At 36.7% G+C, this 19931-nt stretch overlaps 2 protein-coding genes across 22 annotated transcripts in view; one reads left to right on the forward strand and one right to left on the reverse strand.

Annotated features, from left to right (window-relative positions):
* The window catches only part of FTO (FTO alpha-ketoglutarate dependent dioxygenase), a 267160-nt gene extending 261640 nt beyond the window's left edge, over positions 1 to 5520 (reverse strand). For 3 of the 6 annotated variants that reach the window (XM_072871902.1, XM_072871905.1, XM_072871901.1), the window contains exon 1: positions 5357 to 5520. In XM_072871902.1, the coding sequence (XP_072728003.1) occupies positions 5357 to 5395 (39 nt within the window). In that variant the 5' untranslated portion in view covers positions 5396 to 5520. The remainder of the gene's footprint in view (positions 1 to 5356) is intronic. The other 3 variants (XM_072871903.1, XM_072871908.1, XM_072871906.1) reach the window with 3 other exon arrangements.
* The window catches only part of RPGRIP1L (RPGRIP1 like), an 82223-nt gene continuing 67111 nt past the window's right edge, over positions 4820 to 19931 (forward strand). For 5 of the 16 annotated variants that reach the window (XM_072871896.1, XM_072871895.1, XM_072871899.1 and 2 more), the window contains exons 1-7: positions 5463 to 5732; positions 8215 to 8401; positions 10056 to 10147; positions 10924 to 11068; positions 13388 to 13686; positions 16576 to 16675; positions 18858 to 19001. In XM_072871896.1, coding sequence (XP_072727997.1) covers positions 10063 to 10147; positions 10924 to 11068; positions 13388 to 13686; positions 16576 to 16675; positions 18858 to 19001 — 773 coding nt within the window. In that variant the 5' untranslated portion in view covers positions 5463 to 5732; positions 8215 to 8401; positions 10056 to 10062. Of the gene's footprint in view, positions 5353 to 5462; positions 5733 to 5832; positions 6401 to 6697; positions 8402 to 9126; positions 9178 to 9384; positions 9506 to 10055; positions 10148 to 10923; positions 11069 to 13387; positions 13687 to 16575; positions 16676 to 18857; positions 19002 to 19931 lie in introns of those variants that run through there. The other 11 variants (XM_072871894.1, XM_072871892.1, XM_072871889.1 and 8 more) reach the window with 10 other exon arrangements.

A 19931-nucleotide genomic window follows, 5' to 3' on the forward strand; every position in this document is an offset into this window, starting at 1 on the left:
GTGCATATTCAGATATGGAATATGCCCAGATCCCATACCACTGTCTCATGCAGTGGATCACTAGGATCAAAGTAAACTGAAGACCTTTAAACCCCTGGCATTTGACTTCTCTTATATTACTCTCATACACAATAGCCTTACAGGCCACAATCAACAAAACATGAATTAGTGTTTTCAGTATCCATGCTCCTCACATCCTTAGCTCCAAGATCTTAGAAGATTCTAATATGTGAAGCATAGATCTGTTCTTATTTACAGCAAAAACAAGAGACTGAATGTAAAACAACATGTTTAATAAATCTGCAGAGCCTAAAGTACTAATATAATTCAGGGCAGCAAGATAGACATGCACTTCTTAATTAAGTGGGTGATGTTCTAGTTAAAACAAAAAGACAACCCTGGGCCACAGCGAAGATTAAGCACGCGTTCTTGCAAAGGAAGCTCCTACTATTATCAACATAAAGGCTTTAAATCACAAAAAATAAACCATATAATAGTCTGTATTCAATAGTAAGTAGAAAGTCAGGACACAGACTGATTTGGATTAACACATTTTCAGTCATAACAAGTAATTTTACAGAGGATTAGTATCTTGATGGTCTGATCAATACTAGGCACTGCTGCTATTACAGATGAAGAGAAAATTACCCCTCCAGTAATAAAGTGTGTATGTCTTGGTTCTCCTTCATTTGCTGAGTCCATTACTGTAATGGTTCCAGCATTAGCAGCTGAGGCAATTTAAGCAGCAGGAATGTGATGAATTTAAAAGCAAGGAACATTTGCCACTCATTCTTTCTTGCATTTTATTCTGCATATGCAAGGCTTCTACCTGACCATTTCCAATACACAAATCATGTGTTATGTGACTATCAACACTATTTCTTAATTATTGTCTCATTAATAATGGGAAGGGCCAATAATGTGATTGCCACAAAAATTGCTACTGGCATATTGGCTGCTGATTCTGCTAAAACCTGCACACCATTTACCTAAGCAGAAATATGACATGACAAGAAGCTTATTTAACTGCATGTAAGCTGCTTCATTAACTTTAATTTTCCTAAATACAACTTCTAAAATAATCTATTTAATCTGTCAATTAGAAAATTTTGTATGGTTTTATATCTTAAGAGGCAGAACAATAACAGGAAACAAGAAATTAACGTAATATTTGAACAAACTATGATAAGACAATGTTAAAGTCTATATACTTTGTTGCATGGTATGGGTGACATTTTTCAGCATAAACCCTAAAAATCATTCCCCTGCTCTTAAGCGCTCTGAGAATACTTGCCTATTTGCCCCTGAGTATTAGTATGTTGAAGCAACCTATTTTATCTTGTAAATATATATTATTTTCCAGCCAGCAAAAATGAGGATGATGCAGGAAATAAGACTTTTTATTGAAATCTCAGCCAAAACATTGTATATTCCCTTTTCCTCCTTGTAAATAAAATACATGCAAAGCTTTGTGTTATTTAAAGCTTTATATTTCCTTGCCACTTTGTCTAACATGTCTCACAAATGTGAAATTGCCATGAATATATTTGTAAAAGCCCTCGTGAATATTCAGATATGTGCATATTGATGCATTTATTATTTGTATAGCAATAACTTTATTGGATTGGGGTCCCAGCTGTGCTGGGAGCTGTACAAACGTAACAGTAATGTCTGTGGAATACATTCTCTGTAGTCAGTTCTGGTTTCATAGTAATGTGAATTAGCATAAACAGCTACATAAGGTAATTGTGAACTGGGCTTAGCGGCCTATTCCAAAGACCCATCAATGTAATCCCTTTAAAGTAAAAGAAAATAATACTCCAGACTAGCTGTGCATCTTATCTTTCACACGGTAATGACATAGGGTCTTAATATGCAAAGAGTGGGAAGAGGAAGCATAAAAAGGTAGTTACTAGAACTTGCCATCTGTCACACTGAAACTTACTTAAAAAAAACTTCGACTAAGTAAGTCTTGAGAACAGTCTTACATTAAAGATGAACTTTTTACTAACCTGTGAATATTAATCAAGTTAATAAACATTCTAAAAGCAAAACAGCTTTCTTCCCAAGTTTAAAAGGAGAAAATAGTCTAAGTGGACTACCAAATAAGAGGTTTATGTTTGGTTTTACTTTATGTGGTACCTTTTCTTCACCCAGCAAAAGGAAGTCTACTGCAAGCTCACCAAAACTCTGATCAAAAGTGTACAGAAAAAAGAATCAAAATAACCATAAACTATACTAAGTAAAACTGAATTCTAAGTTAAACAAACAAAACACACCCCCAATGGACAGTTTCATTAAAATGCCTTTCCAGCTAATGAGCAACACCTACTCTAACAGCTCTCGTTTTATGCACAGAAGTAATATTTGCTATGGGGAAGACCAGAGAAGCTGATGGCATGCAACATCTCTAAAGATGTCTTTAGAAACTTAAGAATAATCACGTTTCGCTGTCCACTTAAGACTCGGAGAAATATTCCACAGGACACTAGCATCTCCAACATGGTGTTTAAGACAGCTGAGTAATTAACTTCTGGCTATTGTTTCCTAACTTTTTTCAGACCCTCTTCCCAGGAATGAATTTGTCTCCTCCTCCTCTTGGGCTTGGAACACCAAATACTAGCATAAACAATTTCATTTCTGCTACATAATCTTACTTAATCCAATTGAGTGATCTGCAAAGTAGAAACTGCTGTATGACAGCACTGCACTCTAAAGAATTTCTACCACATGTACTTGGAACAGAAATGTTCTTCTATAACAGCATAAATCAAAACTTACTATACACATGAAAATTTTAGAGAGAGAGAACAGCTTATCACACATAAGAAACATACTGCATAATTACAAAGCAAAAGCCAATCACTGAGCTTCTGATAGATAGCATTTAACTGTGTGCAATTATAGCAAAACAAGAACTTTTATTCAGGATATAATTCTCCAGAACAGAGACATTGCCAGGAGATACATAATCCAAACCAGCTTCTCTATCCAACCACTTCCCTCTCATTAGTAGGCCTCATAAATCTTACTCTCCAGAAGAGGTCAGGTTAACCTCACTAATATTTGGTTTGCTATGAAATATTTTGATCAGGACCTAAATGGAAGTCTTGGCAGAACTACTACAATAAATACACACTTCCTTTGCCTTCAGCATTTCTTAGGTGAGCAACATAAGCGAACAATGGTTAAACCTAGGGACTGAATAGTGAACTGGCATAGTGCCAGGAGCCCAAATATTACATTTCTAATTAAGTTGTATAAAATAATACCAGTATAAGGATGCTCCTGTGAAAAGAAAGCATACATTTCTTCTTGTATAACCCCTCCTCTTCCCACCGCTGCCTTCTACTTTGGCATCCTTTATTCTAAGACATTCTAAAGGCTCCTTTTGTTTCACTTTCAATACACTCAAAGCTTCTCTCAAGCAGTACCCAACTTACAACACCCCCCTAAGGCATCCTGTAAGTATCCACACCTTTAAATTCTCTATAAGGATCTCTTCTTAATTTTCATCTTTCTCTGTTTGTGCACCTACAACATCTAGGTGTGTCTAAGGCACTACTCTTTCACTCTAGCTTCCTTGAGTTTTTCTTACACATTGCTCCTCTGACACCTCTTCAAGTGCCTTGTCCTCCTACAACCTTTGCCAGTGTAGTTCACAGTTCCATCCTCTTACTCCCTAACACATACCCTTGAATGATTATCTTATCAAAGGCAATTAGTCTTCTAATGCAAATGATTCCCAAATATGTTTCAGCTATATTGCAAAGACAAAAGCCCTTGGATGGATAGCACAAATGTACAGGCTAAAAAAGGTATGGGTTGGTTTTTCTTCTGCAACGTAATTACATTGGATTGGATGGGACAGCTTACATCTGCACGTGTTTTCACATATCTAGAAAGAGCAGAACACAAGGGAAACACTGAAGTTACTGTCCTTCAGCAATGAGGGATAGCAGAAAGACTAATTTCAAAATGACCAGGTTGGCCTTAAAGAGTTGTTAAGAATCTTACTACCATGAGCAGGCTTTAAAGTTATTTTTCTCTTAAAATATTTAGTTACAAACTTTGGTCAGACCTTCTCCCTGCCCTTATAGTGAAATAACTTTTAATGTTAAATAGTAAATTAATAGCAATACCAAAACCAGTATGTTCTGTATGCAAAGACAGGTGAACCAGATTACCATCTTAGAAAGCTTTTTCTAAATTTATAATGGAATTAGCCTTCCTTTCATTAACATCACTAAAATCAGCATTATGCTTTCAAACAAGCAACTTACTGCTTCTCTGTACTACTATTTTGCAAACAAAATTAGCAGAGGTACAACCACCATCAAGAGTTGCAGTCAAATATTGTACAGTGTGGTAGAATCAAGCCCTTTGAAGGCACCTGAAACAGCAAAACATTCAGCAATGCTGTTTGCTTACACAAACACTGTAATTACTTCTTCAATGTAAGCATGTAACAGCATTGCATCTGAACACATTATCAAGAAAAAACGTTATTAAAAATGTTTTATTTAGGTTAAGCCTGGCGTAGAGCAAGAGTATTTTTAAATTTGAAAAATAGTGCAATTACATAACACATCATCTCACTGAGAATGACTGACAAAACCAAGCATATATTTACTTCTATGATTTTCTCACATAACACTGTAGAACTCCCTTTCAAATTAAAATATCCAAGCCCAGATGGTAAAAAAACTTTATTATTAGCTACTGTTAAAGCTGTACTAGGTTCCCCTCTTTGAAGGGAGAGGGGAATGCTAAGATTTCCGGGTTAATTAGAGCACCGCTGCCACGCCAGCCTGGCCGCAGGCAGGCAGACAGACAGACAGCAGCTACGCCGGAACTCCCACCAGCCCTCGTGCACCGAGCTCACAACCCTTCCTCCAGGCCGCATCCCCGGAGGCACGCGGCATTACTTCACACGCAGGGCGCGCTTAAGCAAAGCGGCTTGGAAGCCGGGCCGTCCCCTGCAAGGGCTCCGGCCTGGGGAGGTGCTGCCGTCGGCCTGGCGAAGCCGCTGCAGACTCGGGGACGAGGCGAGCGTTGCCAGCGCAGCAGCAGCAGTCCTCCCAGGCGGCGCAGGAAGGCAGCCGCCGGTAGCCCCCGGCTGTGCAACCGCGGCAGGTCGCTCGGCGCTTGGGCTACTTCCCTTTCACAATAAACTTCACGGCAGCCTCGGAGTCCCCTCACGCGGCTTCCGCTCCAGCACTGGAGCTGCCGGAGCCCAGGCGGGCCCGCTCTGCCCCTTGCAGCCCTGCAAGCCGCGCAGCAGCCGCGGGAAAGAGAGGTCGCCATGGGCACACTCCTCAGGGCTGAAGGGGAGCAGGAAGCAAAGAGAAGGTACCTTCAATTCTTTCTCCCGCTCCCCTGCTCTCCTCTTCATGGCGCCGCCTCAGCCGCCCGCCGGCCGGCTGAAGCAGCACGCGGCGGGAACCGTGCTCCCCCAGCTGCTCCGAGCAGCTCCCGCTGGCGCCAGCCTGACACCCAGTTTGCAGGGCGACTACAACTCCCAGCACGCACCGCAGCACAGGCGCGGGAAGCAGGTGGCGAAAATAGGCTGTAGTCCCGCGCGTGACACGGAGGTGGTGCTCGACCCCTTCCCGAACTACAACTACCAGCAGGCAGCGGGCACCCGCGGTTCCCGGAAGTGGAAGGGTTCGGTTAGCAACAAGCAGTTGCTAACAGAATGCTGAGAGAAGACATAGGGCTGGCAGGGAGCTGTGAGTACGGGGGAAGGTTTTCCTCCTCTGGGGCCCGGTGGGGGGAGGACAGCGATACTAGAGCTATTCAGGGGGATGTGGTGCCATGTCCCGGAGCGGGGCTGGTGAGGGTCGGTGCCCTCCCGCGCTGAGGGGGAGCGCGGCCTGGGGCTGGGCTCCTGAAGCGGTTGTTCCAGACCTGAGAGGCTCCCTCGCTCGCAGCTTAGTGCCGTGGGAAAAGGCAGGGTGCCTCACCATTTTTTAAAAGTAGCCCTATAGCCCTCCTCAGTTGTCGTCTCTATTATGCACGTAAAAAGGCTGAAGGAATCAAGCAGGAGTTGTGTCCCTGTGCCCGAGGGCGGGAAAAAACGGGGAGTGTAGGCGTTCCTTCATGAGGCAAACGCTACCTTTCCTCCCTGCCCCCTCCAGTTGTGTAAGTTATTGTCAGAACTGACGGAGCTGAGGAAAAATTTGGAAAGCACTTGTAAAATATGTTGAAGGCAAGACACGGTTGTTTTGATTTTTCTGTTTTGCAGTAGGACTTACAGATCTGAGAGATGTTTCTTCCCTCAGACTACAGCAGGATGTGGTGATCTCGTTTCCTAATATCTTCCATATCTTCTCTCTTTTTTCCTTTCCACCTCCTAAAACTCACAACACTGCAACAGATGATGTTTGAAAGATGATATGTGTGTATACTCCTACCAAGTAATAAATGAGATTATTTTAGATGACAAGCCCAATAGAGTGCAAACATTTATCTTTAAGGAATCAATAGAGGAAGAATGTAGGCTGGAAATACTTTGTGATAGTCTGAGATAGGTGGGTGGTCTGTCTCTCTTTTTTTTTTTTTTTTTTCCTTCTTTTTTCTTTCTCTACCAGAGAAGTGGGGTAGGATTTTGTAAGAAAAGCATCATGTTGGCCATGGCCAAGACTCATGAAATTCTAAATCCATGTTGAAACAATTAAGTAAGTGTCGTAATTTTTAAGATTTCACTAGAAACTGTCCCTTCTAGCCCCACTGGCTGAGAACTTTTGGAAATTTAAGTAATTCCTCCTCACTTTTGCTACATTCGAATGATGTTGCGAGAACAATAGCTTTCGTGAGTTATATAAGAATTTGGACCTAAAGCATGAGCTTTGACACTTCCAGTATTCATGCTCATTACTGTCTGGTCTTGCATAACACTGCAAACTTTTATGCAGTTTTTTGTAGTAATTGGTCAGATACAGGTGGTGATAGCACTACTTTTGTAAGTAGTGCAATGTATAAGAAAGTTACGGTTTCTTTAATTTCCGTAACTATATCTAACATTCTTGCTTATATCAAACTTGAAATTCTTATAGGTTAATCCCAGAGATATGGAAAATTTTACTCTCTTTGTATGTGAAGTTATTTTTTCATATTTTTTAGGAACAAGTGCTGAAGTGACTGTAGTGTAAACTTTCTTGGAAATAAAAACTGTTTTAAGTTGTTGAGGTTCAGCATGGCATGTGGATCTGTCCAGATGCAAATATGATTTTATATCTCTCTTCCTTTATTATGCATTATTTTAGGAAATGCTGGACTCTTAAGTACAATCGCTTTTGTAGCAGTGTTGCTGTACAATTTTGTCAGATTCAATTGCTTTGGAAATGCTTTCCAAAGAAGTAATATGGAACTCTGTGAAGAAATCTCATATGCTTTTAGAAATTATGCTGGAACTGTTGACTACAAGGAATGTAATTTTGTTTAAGTGTTTGTGATTGACACTGAGGTAGTATTCAAAAAGTAACTGTAACATATGTAACACCTATGTAACACATGATTTGCTGTTTGAACTGTCCTCTCAGAGAAGCATAAATGATGGTTGTTAGTGATTATTAAAGACATAGGTCGTTCTTATGTTACTAATGAGGCAAATAAATTGCCAGGCCAAATTCTAAATCTGTAATTATATTTTGCCTCCCTAAAACCAGGAGGCAGGTGTACTATTTCTATCTAAAACCACTTATTGTCATAAAAACAGTTAATTTGGTTTTTTCTTTTCCTGTGGCTCAGGACAGAAAAGAAAGCTGAATACTTAATTTCCATCACTTTGTAATGAAACAACTAATTCTTCCTTTTACTTTTGAAAATTTCACCTTTCTAAGTTTTGGGGACTTTAGATTTATAGCAGCTTTATTTTGTCACTTGTCTTCAAGTCATGTCATATTGCCAATAAAAACTGGCTTTCATGTACAGCCCTGCTATGTTTGTTTGCTTACAACTTAAATATTATTGTGTTTTTCCTGCAGCCAGTAATGGACTACTACTAACAAAAGGGGGGTCTGATTGCTTATTTGAGGGACAAGCATGTGTTGTTTTGTCTTTGTTTTTTAAATGAATGGATTTCTTTCACAGTTAAAATAACAGGTAGATATCCATAGCAAAGTTTCTTTAGCAAGTGGCAAATAGTGAAAAACAGTAATGTTTGCCCGTGCCTATTATTAAGCTAGAGTTTTTGAAACTTGATTTTCTTAGATCACAAACATTGCAGAGTCGTGCTGGTAAAATATTTGTTTAGCTCTTGACCTCTCAGAAGTTTGCCAAAAACCCCTGTCATTTTTGATTTGTGAAGATGAAGACAACCACGTTCTAGGAAGACATATAATGGTAGCATCTTCTCCTTGCTGCCATCATGAACCAAATTTGGATTGATCATCTAGAGGTAAAGGTTTCTGTTTCACTTTAATCTCAGTTGCTGTAGTGATATTGATACAGTGACATATAATAATGACTGCAATAATGAACTTAGACCTGAGTGAAGTCAATGACTGCAGATAGCGCTAATTTAACAAATTACAAAAAAGTTTTGAGGGATTTGTCTGAATAACACAAAAAGAGCTGAGAACACTGAGGAGCTGGATTCCAGTTGATACGTATCTGTCGTTAGAATTGTGCCATTGGTTACAATGGTTGCATGCCACGGACCTCAACATCACTCTGTTTCTGTGACTTGAGGGCATGGAAACTGCAACCTTATTGCTAATCTACAAGTGTAGATCAGTTCAGGCATTTCAACAGTCATGACAAAGAAACATTTGTTCCACACCAAAGAAAAATGTGTTCAGGTTGTTATCAACAGTGAAAGCTGGAAATAATACTTTATCCTAAATTTTAATGATGAAAAAACAAAAGATTGAAAGCAAGATTGACTTGTTTGAAACTAAACTTCCATTAATCCTTTTCATTCCTTTTGGACAAAGCCATAAGGAGGCTTTTTTATGATGGAAGACTTTACTGGTAGAAGAAAGGTGCATCTTTAGCAGCAGTTTTGATTATGAGAGGATTAACAGATGCTTTATGGAATGTCTCTGGGTTATACTGTGTCACTTTTGTCCTCTGATGCAGGTCTTTAGTAACATCACTGTTAATTTCCCCATGCTTTCCTAGATGTTTTTGGATTCACTAAGGATTTATATCACCTGAAGAGTGTAACAATAGGTGGGAAAAAAAGACTGTCCAAAGGACTTCATGTCTCTCTTTTCATACTATTTCAGCCTTACTTGACTCTATGGCCAACATCTAATTTTCTGCACTGGAAGAGAAGAAAGAAACAGTAGTTGTTAACAAGTATCTTCATATATTACACTGAAACAAATGTACTACTTTCTCACATTAATACTTTCCTAATCTCACTTTATCACGTAGCTAAGCTTTCTGTTGCCTCAAGAAAGACGTGTTCGGATTTATGAGAATCATTCATAGGAGAGTCTCTATCTTAGAAAGTAATTTCTCTTATGGCAATGATTGAAAGAAGACTAAGAGAATGGTAGGCAACACTGAAATTAATTCATAACCCCCAGTACCTCTGTTTCAAAGAGTCCCATTCAAAATGTGGAAGATGGCAGTATTCATCTACCAGTTGATGCCTTAAGCTTTGACCGGTCTTAAAAAGAACAAACGAACAAACAATAAAAAAACCAAAACAAACAAACAAACCGAAAAAACCCCAACCCCCACAGGTCCCCCTCCCACAAGCATTTAGAAATATGGCCTTAGCTTAAAGGTTGCTGAAGACAACAGAACTAGAACTTTAAAAAGCTAGTTCTACATACATTAAATAAAATTGGAGCTATTGCGTAAAAAGCCATATTTTGTGCACGGATTAAAACCATCATAATGTTAAAGTTGAAAGTTTAGATTGTCCTCTGAGCAATACAATTGAGATAGGAGCATTTACAGTAATGTATGAGTCTGTCATTTCAGTGAATCTGTCATTACTTTTTCCTTCATTTTATATGATGTATTGTAGTTCATTCTAGTCTCACAGTTTAAGTTACAGATGGAGAAGAATTTCATTTGAATTTTGTTATCCATAGATAAGCCATGTCTGTTCCAGTTGATGAAACTGTGGGGGACCTGCCTGTGAGAGATGTAGGTCTAACTCTAGCTGGAATTGGAGGATTACAAGGTTTGTACCAGCTGCTATTTATTACAGTTACAGACCTTGATCAGTGGCTTCTTTAGTTTCTTTCTAAAAATGTTTCTGACATTCCCACTCACAAAATGAAGTTCAAATAACATTTAAAATCTGGGTTAAATTCTGAAAGATACTATGCATTCTGTGTTCATGTTGCTTGTTATAAGAGGCGAGTTGCTGTGAGATGCTAAAAACTGGAAATCTCATTGAGCTATAAAGTTCATCCTGCCACAGAAAACAGGGCGCTTTTGCTAAATTGAAGACAAGGCCGGACCCATTTAACAAAATGGGAACCAAAAGTACTATGCAATTCTGATATGTTACTCAGCTGCTATTAGAACAGAACTACTGGGCTTAGTCTTGTATCTGAGTAAATTTACACAATTATGAGTTAATCTTTTCAAGCTTCAAGAGAGTACGTTAACTTCGAAACAGATTAGAAAGCATCTCTGTGGTAATGATCATCTTAAGTAGTATGTTCGACAGTACTTTGTTACTTGCTAAACTATTTCCTTTGTATTGTCTAGTAGGTAATCAGTTTGGTATATCGTTTGAATTACTTTTTTTATCTGCGAGAGGGAGGAAGAAGGAAGTTATTAATATGCTAATAAATTTGAAAAAATTAATCAACAGACTCGTACAAATGTAAAATATCAAATTACTTAAACTTTCATATTTTTTTTTCAATATTTCAAGATGACTTAGACTTTGGATTACATGTTGTTGAATGTATTGAAGGTAATTTACAGTTGTCTTGGTTTGGGTAGAATCATCAACTACACAGAATGTAAAAGCTCGACAAGCTGTGTCACGAATCAGTCGAGAGGAACTGGAAGACAGATTTCTTCGTTTACGTGATGAGAACATCTTACTTAAACAGCATGCGAATAAGCAAGAGGAGAAAATTAAAAGGTACGGCTTTTAATGTTTTTATTTTAGCTCACAATAACATTTTTGCCCTTTAAAGCATTATCAACAAATTAAAAATCATGCTGATTTCTTTCAGAGGACTTTTTAAAGCAGTAGGTATGTGGGATGTTTTTTGCAGTGGACAGTATTAGATCTCCATGTAGACAGGTACACTGCTATCCACCACTTCAGAGTTGGTACTTTGGGTTCATAGTTATGCTGTCTGAGTGCAAATATAACAGGTCTTCTGGGAACTGAAGAAGAGGCTATAGAAGCCTAAGTATTCATCAGGAATTTTGTCCTAGAATCAAAATGGCCTATAGAGAGAGATTCTGCCCCTTTTGTTGTCCTTCTCTGTCCTCCAAGAAGCTGACTAGCATCTAACTTTTTAATAGTCTAGTTAACCCTAAAATATCTTTATAATTATGATCAGCTCTCCTATATTCAGGGTAATAGATAACTTCATTGGAGAAGTCCCAAGTTGCATAGAGAGCACACTACCCAGTGTACGTACACCAAACATATGCAAGCAACTTTAGTTATTATTTGTTATTAAACTTAGTGCTGTGCTGGTAAACTAATCTGGACTCAGCAGAACTGTTCACGGTATTACTGTATTCTAGGAGGGCTAATTAATCCAAAAGCACTGTGACTCTGTGTTCACATTGTGCTGTACTTAAGCTAATAAAATCTTGCTGCATCTAAGCTAGCTTCTGGTCAGAAGCTAACCAATTCATGTAAGGACATGTGAAGATACTGCCTCTGTAGATGGCACTATTTCATACTTTTCTAAAGTCCAAAACATTCTTTCCTTTTGACTCAGTATTCAGTGAGTCAGGATCAAATTGACCAGCATGACATAACTTCCATCTTTTCTGTCAGGCTACTGTCAAATACAAGATGGTGGAACAAATGAATTGTTTGCTTATTCCAAATGGCATTTCCTGTGTTTCTGTTAGATGACTTATCAAATGCACTCATCATCCATTTAGGTAAAATTACACAGAATGTCCAAATTGGAATACCTGAATTAATATTTTAAGGCACAGAAAATATAAAATACAGTATTTGTCTAGATTGCCAGAGAAAAATCTTAAGTCCTCAAGCTAAATTTCTTTCCCAGCATCCCTCATGCCAAACCCCTTGTAACTAAAAGATTGGAATGAATTTGCAGTAGAAGTACATTGAAAAAAACAAATAAACAAAAAACCTGCTCACAGGCAAGTAATGTTCTGTGACATCCTGAAGTTATTACAGATTTTTTTTGTTTCACTCTTATTCTTTTAAGTAGAAGCTTCTGCCCACAAGTATACAAAAATAAAACAAGCCCCTTTAAACAAATTAAGTGTGTCCTTATTTTCAGTTATCTTTCTGGGCCTGCAAAAATAGATTCCCTGTAAACTAGATACAGGTCTTGAAGATGTGCGACCAATTTTGTAAAGTCTTGAACTTGGCTCTCTTATCCAAAGGCACCTTTTCTTTCTTTATATGCCAAGTTTTTTCCATTCACTGCTGGGTATGTTTTCTGTTCTTGTATATTACATCACCTCCACGTGCCCTCTCTGCCTTTTGTTCTAGCTTACCAATGTTTACCAAAACTAAAGGAAATCAAAGGTACAACTCTTAAGATGCCAAAAGCAAAATTTGTATCCTTTTAAAGATAGATGAAAACCATACCCTCTGTATCTAATTATATTCTTCAGCTAACTGTTCCTTCTCTGAAGCACATTGGTAATATTTACCAAGTATAAAATTGAGTATGGTAATGAGAATTAAGTCTCTTTTTCCAGAGTACCTTCTTAAATATCTCCACCTACAGATTTTAGCCACTTTAAAACTGAAATATATATTTAAATCCTAAAATACTAGAAATGGTATATCATTGGAATGTTGCATATTATTAGCATTCTTTCAATAGTTGAGTGTTGAATGTTTTGTGGAATTGTAGCTTTTATAGTTTGCCCCACCACATCCCAAATCTGTAACTTTACTTAACAACATGCAGAGGTTCCTATATAAGGTCATGCGTTAAAAATGACATTTAAGCAGCATATGGAGTAAATATGTGTCCTCCCTTTACTAACGTTAAATGATAAGCCTTAGGAAACTGTTATTTGTCAGTGCTATAAAGCAGATTGCTGCACAGTGGTTTCAATTATCTTCAAAGAGTTCTTCACAGGCAGTAATAGTTATATCAAAACCTGAAATTTATTATTCGGGTTCTATGCTGAAGTCTTCACAGTGATTATGTTCCTTTCAACAGAATGCTTTTTATGCTGACTTTTCACATTCTTTTTCATCTTTTTTTATTATTTTCCCCAGAATGGCCACCAAGTTAATACGGCTTGTTAATGATAAAAAAAGGTCTGAACAAGTTGGTGGCGGCCCCAAGCGGCTGGGTCAGGCCGTGGAGCTGGAAGAAATGATTGAGCATTTGCAAGAGAGAGTTCGTGAGCTTGAGAAACAAAACGAGAGCCTCCGCAGCAAACTCATTTCAACTAAACAGCAGCTCCAGATTCAAGGCCATAGGCCTTGTCCATACCGCTATGTTCAATCTCGTATTAACACTGGTCTCAAAAAAGTGAGTGAGGCTGCTGGCATGCCGGAGCACGCAAAGAAAGGTATAATTCTCCTTTATTAAAAATAGTGGTTTATATAGGTACCACTAATTATTGCTTCACTGTAGCAAGTACGTACTCTTTTCTGTTCATCAGTGGGCAATAGTACCTGTAGGCAGAAAGATTGTTCTTTCTGCTTTTTATTGTATTTATTTATAGCAGTCATGATAACTGCCTTTGAAGTGCTTATTTTGAGAATCCACAGTGGTAGGGGTAAAACAAAAGTACAGATTTGAAAATAAAGTAATTATCAAGCAAATTTTCTAATAGTTAAAATCATGGGACTTTCTTAGTATAACTTCTCTACATGTTAAAGGCTTATAAAAGAAGTATATGAAAAAGTTTAGCATTATCATGTTATAACAAAGTTTTACATCTGTAGTTTATTTGCACATGTTTTTCCTTTTTTAATTTCAGGTTTTGTTCTAGTCTCTTGATACATGTGTGCACAACACTGCAGACTTGAAAAATCTATTACATGTGTGGACTTTTGAAAGCAAATACCACAATGCAGCCATCTTTAATGATGCTTCTTACTGTCAAGACTTACTGCTTAAGGCAGTCTCACTCTCAGTGCTTATTTATGGTAGCTACATTTGGAAATTACACTTTAAAACCTTTCTATTTTCCTATGAACATTTGTAGAAGTAGTTGTACTCAGTTAACTTATATACTATACAGATAATGCGTTTCAAAAAAAAAAAAAAAAAAAAAAAGACGGCTACATTGGCCCTAATTCAAAATTGAGTCAGCACAATTGTCTCCTTAACTTCTACAAGCTATGGATCAGGCTGATGGCCAGTTGTATTGTGTTTTTTCTCCCTTTCACCCTCCCACCAGTCTTTATTTTGGTTATGTTGGTTATTCAGTTATATGAAAAGAGAAACAATTCTCATGTTTTTAGACAGACAATAAAAAGCAATTGGCTCTACCACTTTGCTTCTTTAGTTTGAATATAGTGCAAGTTTTGACATTTTAAATACACCTACATTTTCACACTTTGTGTCATGAATTAGGCAGTTTTATTCCCAAAATCAATATTTTGGTTTTTTGTTTTAACAATGCAAAAATAGGGTAGAAATACAATAAATTTATTCAGGCCCAGTGCTAGCAGAGAGAAAAGGGCAACTTGGTTCAAGGATTAGAGATCAAATGTTGATATGGCATGCTGTGAGGACTTCTCTTGGTATAAGAACAGATCCAGATCAAAGATGTCCTGTGCAGAACTAGGACTGGGGCCATGTTGATTGAGGCAGTGGTTCTTAAACTGAAGAGAACCACATGAAGAAAAAAAAAAAAAAAAAAAGGAAAAGTTGTCAGCAGACATCCAGTCCAGATAATAACGTTCAGAAATTTCACAGAAGATCTAGTGTGCCTATCTCAGTTCTAAGACTTTGTCCAGACTAGAAGGGATTCTGATAATTTGAGTGCTATGAATATGCAGTTTCTTGAACACACCTTTTCTAAGGTGAAGACTATTATTAGAAATCTAGTAACCAATACTCAGAACTTAGACACAGTAGTGTTGTCTTCCAGAAGGTCAGAGAATATTTTCTGTAGTATTCATTAGCATAGGATGTTTCATGTTTTTTTCTTGCATGTTTGCTCATCCTGCCCTTTTGATTAATGATGATAAACGTAGCAGTCTGGTGTCGGGTATGTGCCTCCTATGTTTAAAGACTGCTGGACTCTTAGATTGCTCTGTGGAACCATGAGGCTGAATCTCAAAACATTTTTAGTGCCGATCAGAAAATATTCAGAGCAATTCTCCAAAAATAAAATGAGTGCCTGGAAAAATTCAGGAGAGCTTAGCTGTGTCCAGGGTATGAAAAGGCAAGAAGAATCCACAAATAATAAACGCACCTTACTGTATCTGCTTTGTGTTTGGCTGGTTTACAAATACCATAGCAAGTCGATCCAAAAGATGTGGTCAGGTATGAATGTTCACTAAATACTCACTGGCTTCTCTCATTACTTTCTTTATTGAGTACAACTATCTAAAATATATCATGACTGGAAGAAAAATAAATAAAAAATATATACTCTAGGCATATATATACACATATGTATATAGCACAATTACCAATACCATAAAATAATACTTACAGATCAAAATTCAAAATACATAAGTAAATGAAGTTAACTCAGCACAAATGCAAAGTAGGTACATTTTTTTCAGTAATTTTGTGAACCTGCTGGTATTGTTTTACCTTGAACCTAAATGACTCAGTTTTGGGGACTGAGGGATGGCAGCCTTAATGCTATATTTGAAATTTAATGTATAGTTTGGTCCCACCTCAAAACTTCATTAATTTCTTCTTGCTGAAGAAAGAGAAGAAGGAGAAAGATTTGGAGAAACCATTACTTTTACTCCTGAACTAACAATTCCTCCTTAAGTAATTTCTTACTTTTCTTCTTCACCAGGGACTTAGTATGCTTCTAAAGAACATCAGGAAATTATTTGCACTGCTGCTAAAAATGGTCCTGTAGTTGCTTGTCTAGGTAAATGACACTCATGGTTTTGTAAAGAAAGGGCTATCAGAGAAAAAGTGATTACAAGCCCATGTTCCTGTTTAATAATATTGATATTGTTCTTTGAAGATACCATCTCTGTTCTCTGTCTTTAAAAGTAAAATCTTCTAAGAAAAACATTTCAAGACACATTTTAACACTTCTCTTTAAGAGTGCATGCTGTATTGCCCATAGTTCAAATTTTACAGCAGCTATGTTGTAGATACTCTGATTATCTCTTTCCATCTGAATTTGATGTAAAAAATACTTTTTATGGCATCTATATAGGAGTGGTAAGTGTTTGTACTGTATAGAGATTGTTGTCTTCTTAAATGCTTTTTCATTCAGCATGACAAAAATTTATATTTTCTTTGTTTTCAGGAATGAGATTTCAGGATTTAGAAGTGAGATCACCTAACCTTGTGCTCCCAAGATATGGACAGAGTCTGCTTGAGGATCCAAGGGCTGAAATAAGAAATTTGTATGATTTTCATATTTCTTAATTTTTGTCACTATAATTGTTAAAACTTGTGGTTTTCTTGAAGAAAAAAAAAAACAAACAACATTTTTCAGAAGTTTTTACTTCAGAAAGTGAAGTGAAGTTGTTGGATCTGACAACAGTAACACTGGTAACAATGCAGAAGTGTTTTATGATAAGGAAAACAGGATCAGGAATTGAGAATGCAAAATGTAGGTACATAAAAATTTGGCTGGAAGTTAAAATTGATCTTCAATGGTGAGAATCTCTTCTTGCTAGGATGCAATGCTGCCTAGCTTATTGCTGGACAAAACTGACAAAAGCAGTAAGAACCTTAGCTGCAAAATTATTACCAGCACAACTCCTAAAATGTGTAGGATAACCCAGGCAAGTGGTGACTGTACTGAATGTGTTACACTGAAGCATTTAAGCTTCATTTCTAGAGGTGGTCAGATTTTATGGATAAGTTGCAAAAAGTGCAGTATGGGATAGTAATGTAAAATGATTTTGATTCACTTCTGCCTTTTCAAAGTTGGTTGTAGTCCAGTTGCACATTTTAACTGAAATTGAAGCACAGGAAACTCTTGATAACATCCTTAGTGTAGAGACTGCATGAGAACAGAGAGGTGTTACAAAGGGTGAAGAAAAGATAGTTAACATCTGATTTAAAGATATTGAGGTCTGATTAGAACATTTTTCTTCTCCGAAGTGTATCGGAACCTATTATGCTTTTTAGACATCTGGTTTGCTAAAAGATACTTTCAGTATGTGTGTTTCTTTCCATAATGATTTACCTAAATAATATTTACTACAATATCTGTAAATGCTAAATTTTCAATAAATGGGCAAGCTAATTATACAAATACATGAATTAATGTGCAATTATGTATTTTGTGCTTGACGTTGTGTGAACACCAAGATTTAGTGGGATCGTAGGAAATAATTTTACAGAAATATTCTTATAAATTATTTTAATAAATAAATTTACATTATTTAACAATGTTTAAATTGCACTCTGGCTAGCATCCTGTCTGAATTTAACCCTTACTGAACAGGTACAATTTTTTTAAAGTAATTTGCATTATAATATAATGTTGTTACTGAAAAAAAAAATCTTTAGTAATTTTATAATGATGGGTCTAGAAAGGGCTATTTCTCCTATACCTATCACGTTTGAAGACTAGAAAATAAGAGCTATCCATGAAGACTGCCATGAGTCTTGGTGTTCACGATAGCTTTTCTCCTAAGACTGATCAAAACCATTGTGTTATAATGCAGAAAACATTCAAATAGTGTTTTTTTCAGAGATTTCAGTTCTCACAAAGGTGCAAAAATAACCACAGTTGCTCAGGATGGTGCACTCAGGTACAAAAGCGAACACATGGCCAAAAATCTCAGGGTACTTTTAGTCTACAATAGGTGTATGAAGTAAAGAAGAACTGTAGTTTATGCATCAGAAGCTTTTGAGTGGAAAAAATTGTAGATAAATTGTTGCTTATTCTTATTAGGAAAAATGTTATTGGAAAAGATATCTGAGATTAACTTGTCAAGAAAATCAAAATAGCAAAGTTGTGGCCTACTAAAAAATATTCAGACTCTGATCTCTATAGGTTTCTGCCTTTCTCTTTTTAATTGGATTTACTGGATAAATTCCACTGTTAAAGACGCATAATCTGGTTTTTTTGGTGTGTAAAGTTACCTAACTCAGAATAAAAGCTTAAAAATTACTTTCACTGCTCCATCCATTGAAGATCTCATATTCTTTTGTTAGCTAGTAATGGTGTTTTCCTTTTCAGAAAACACTTGATACTAATGGATTAGGAGGAGGGTATGTTTAATATAGAGTATAAGAAACCATAAATGACATTTTCAGCTAGGTTCTGCTAAACATTATTCAGTCCACATAAACATTTATTTTAAGAGTATTGTGTTGTTTGTGTTGTATTTGATAATGTGTTTGAATTATTTATCTATTTGTTGTACTATTTACATCTTCTCATGTGGTGACCTCCAATTATTTTCATAGCAAGTTGAACTCTTAAACCTCTGTTGCGATGTATGTCATTAAGAAATACAAATTTTGCTGAACACTTTTAAAACTTTTGCTCCCTTAAGTATTCATTTAATTTTTTTCTTTTATTAAATACTTACCTGGTTTTGGAACATAAGATTCTTGTACTTGCAGGGAGACTGTGATTGAGTCCCAAAAGGAACACATTGAAGAACTAGAACATGCCAGAGAGATACTTGTGAGTCAGCTAAGAAGGAAAGAAAAGGAAATTGAAGAATCCATCTTACGGCTGAAAGAGCAAGAAACAACAAGCCAAAGGTATTGTGAAAAATAGAAATCTCCATGGTGGAAGCATTAGAAGAGCTATGTCACAATGTTTATATATAGCTGTGAAAATTACTTGTTCTGTTAAGAAATACGTGCTTTGTTCTTTTTTTTCCCCTTTGGTGAAACTAAGTCATAAAATGTTTTACCAAATAGCCATGGATAATTCTAAGCAAGGAGAGTGTTATGATAATAGGTTATTATGTTTTTTCACAAATAAACAAAGAGGTTCATAATTACCATTTTAGAGAATTCATTTCCAGCTGATTCAGATTAAATTGAAGTTCAACTCATTAAATTTTAATAATCTATTGTTTCTTCAATATAATTCTTAAAAAATTTTAGATATAGGTTCATAGTGGATAATTTAATGTTCATTAATACTCATTGATAATTTGGAGTCTACAAATAGTAGAAAAATAATGGCCCTGTAAGGATAGATTAGCAAATTTTTGAGGGAATATGGTATAGCTGTGCAGTGAAACAAAGCCAGACAAACATGCTTGTGGAATGTGTTTCACAGTACAGCCTCTATTAGTTTAATCTCTTTTCTTTCTCTTTCTTCTTTCTTCTTTCACTTTTGCAAAAATATACGCAAAATTATACAACTTTGCATATATTTTCCCTCTTTTAACTGTTTCCATTTCAGCCTGTTACTTTTAATTGTATTAAAGATCTAATATGGCATGATCCTGCATTGCTTACTCATTTGATTTCAATGAAAGTTCTACTTGGATGAGAAATATGTGGTCAGTTCTTTAACTGCCTTTCAAGAGAGGGACCCCGTTATTATGTGTGAGCATTCTTTTGTGCATCAGTGGCACTACATAAATAATACATCATAATGTTTGCTATTAAATTATTCACGAAGTCATAAGTCTCCCCTATTCAGAATTTCCTTTATATAGTTTAAATAGGTTAAAG

This window comes from Ciconia boyciana, chromosome 9, assembly GCF_034638445.1.
Source record: "Ciconia boyciana chromosome 9, ASM3463844v1, whole genome shotgun sequence".
Taxonomy (NCBI): Eukaryota; Metazoa; Chordata; class Aves; order Ciconiiformes; family Ciconiidae; genus Ciconia; species Ciconia boyciana.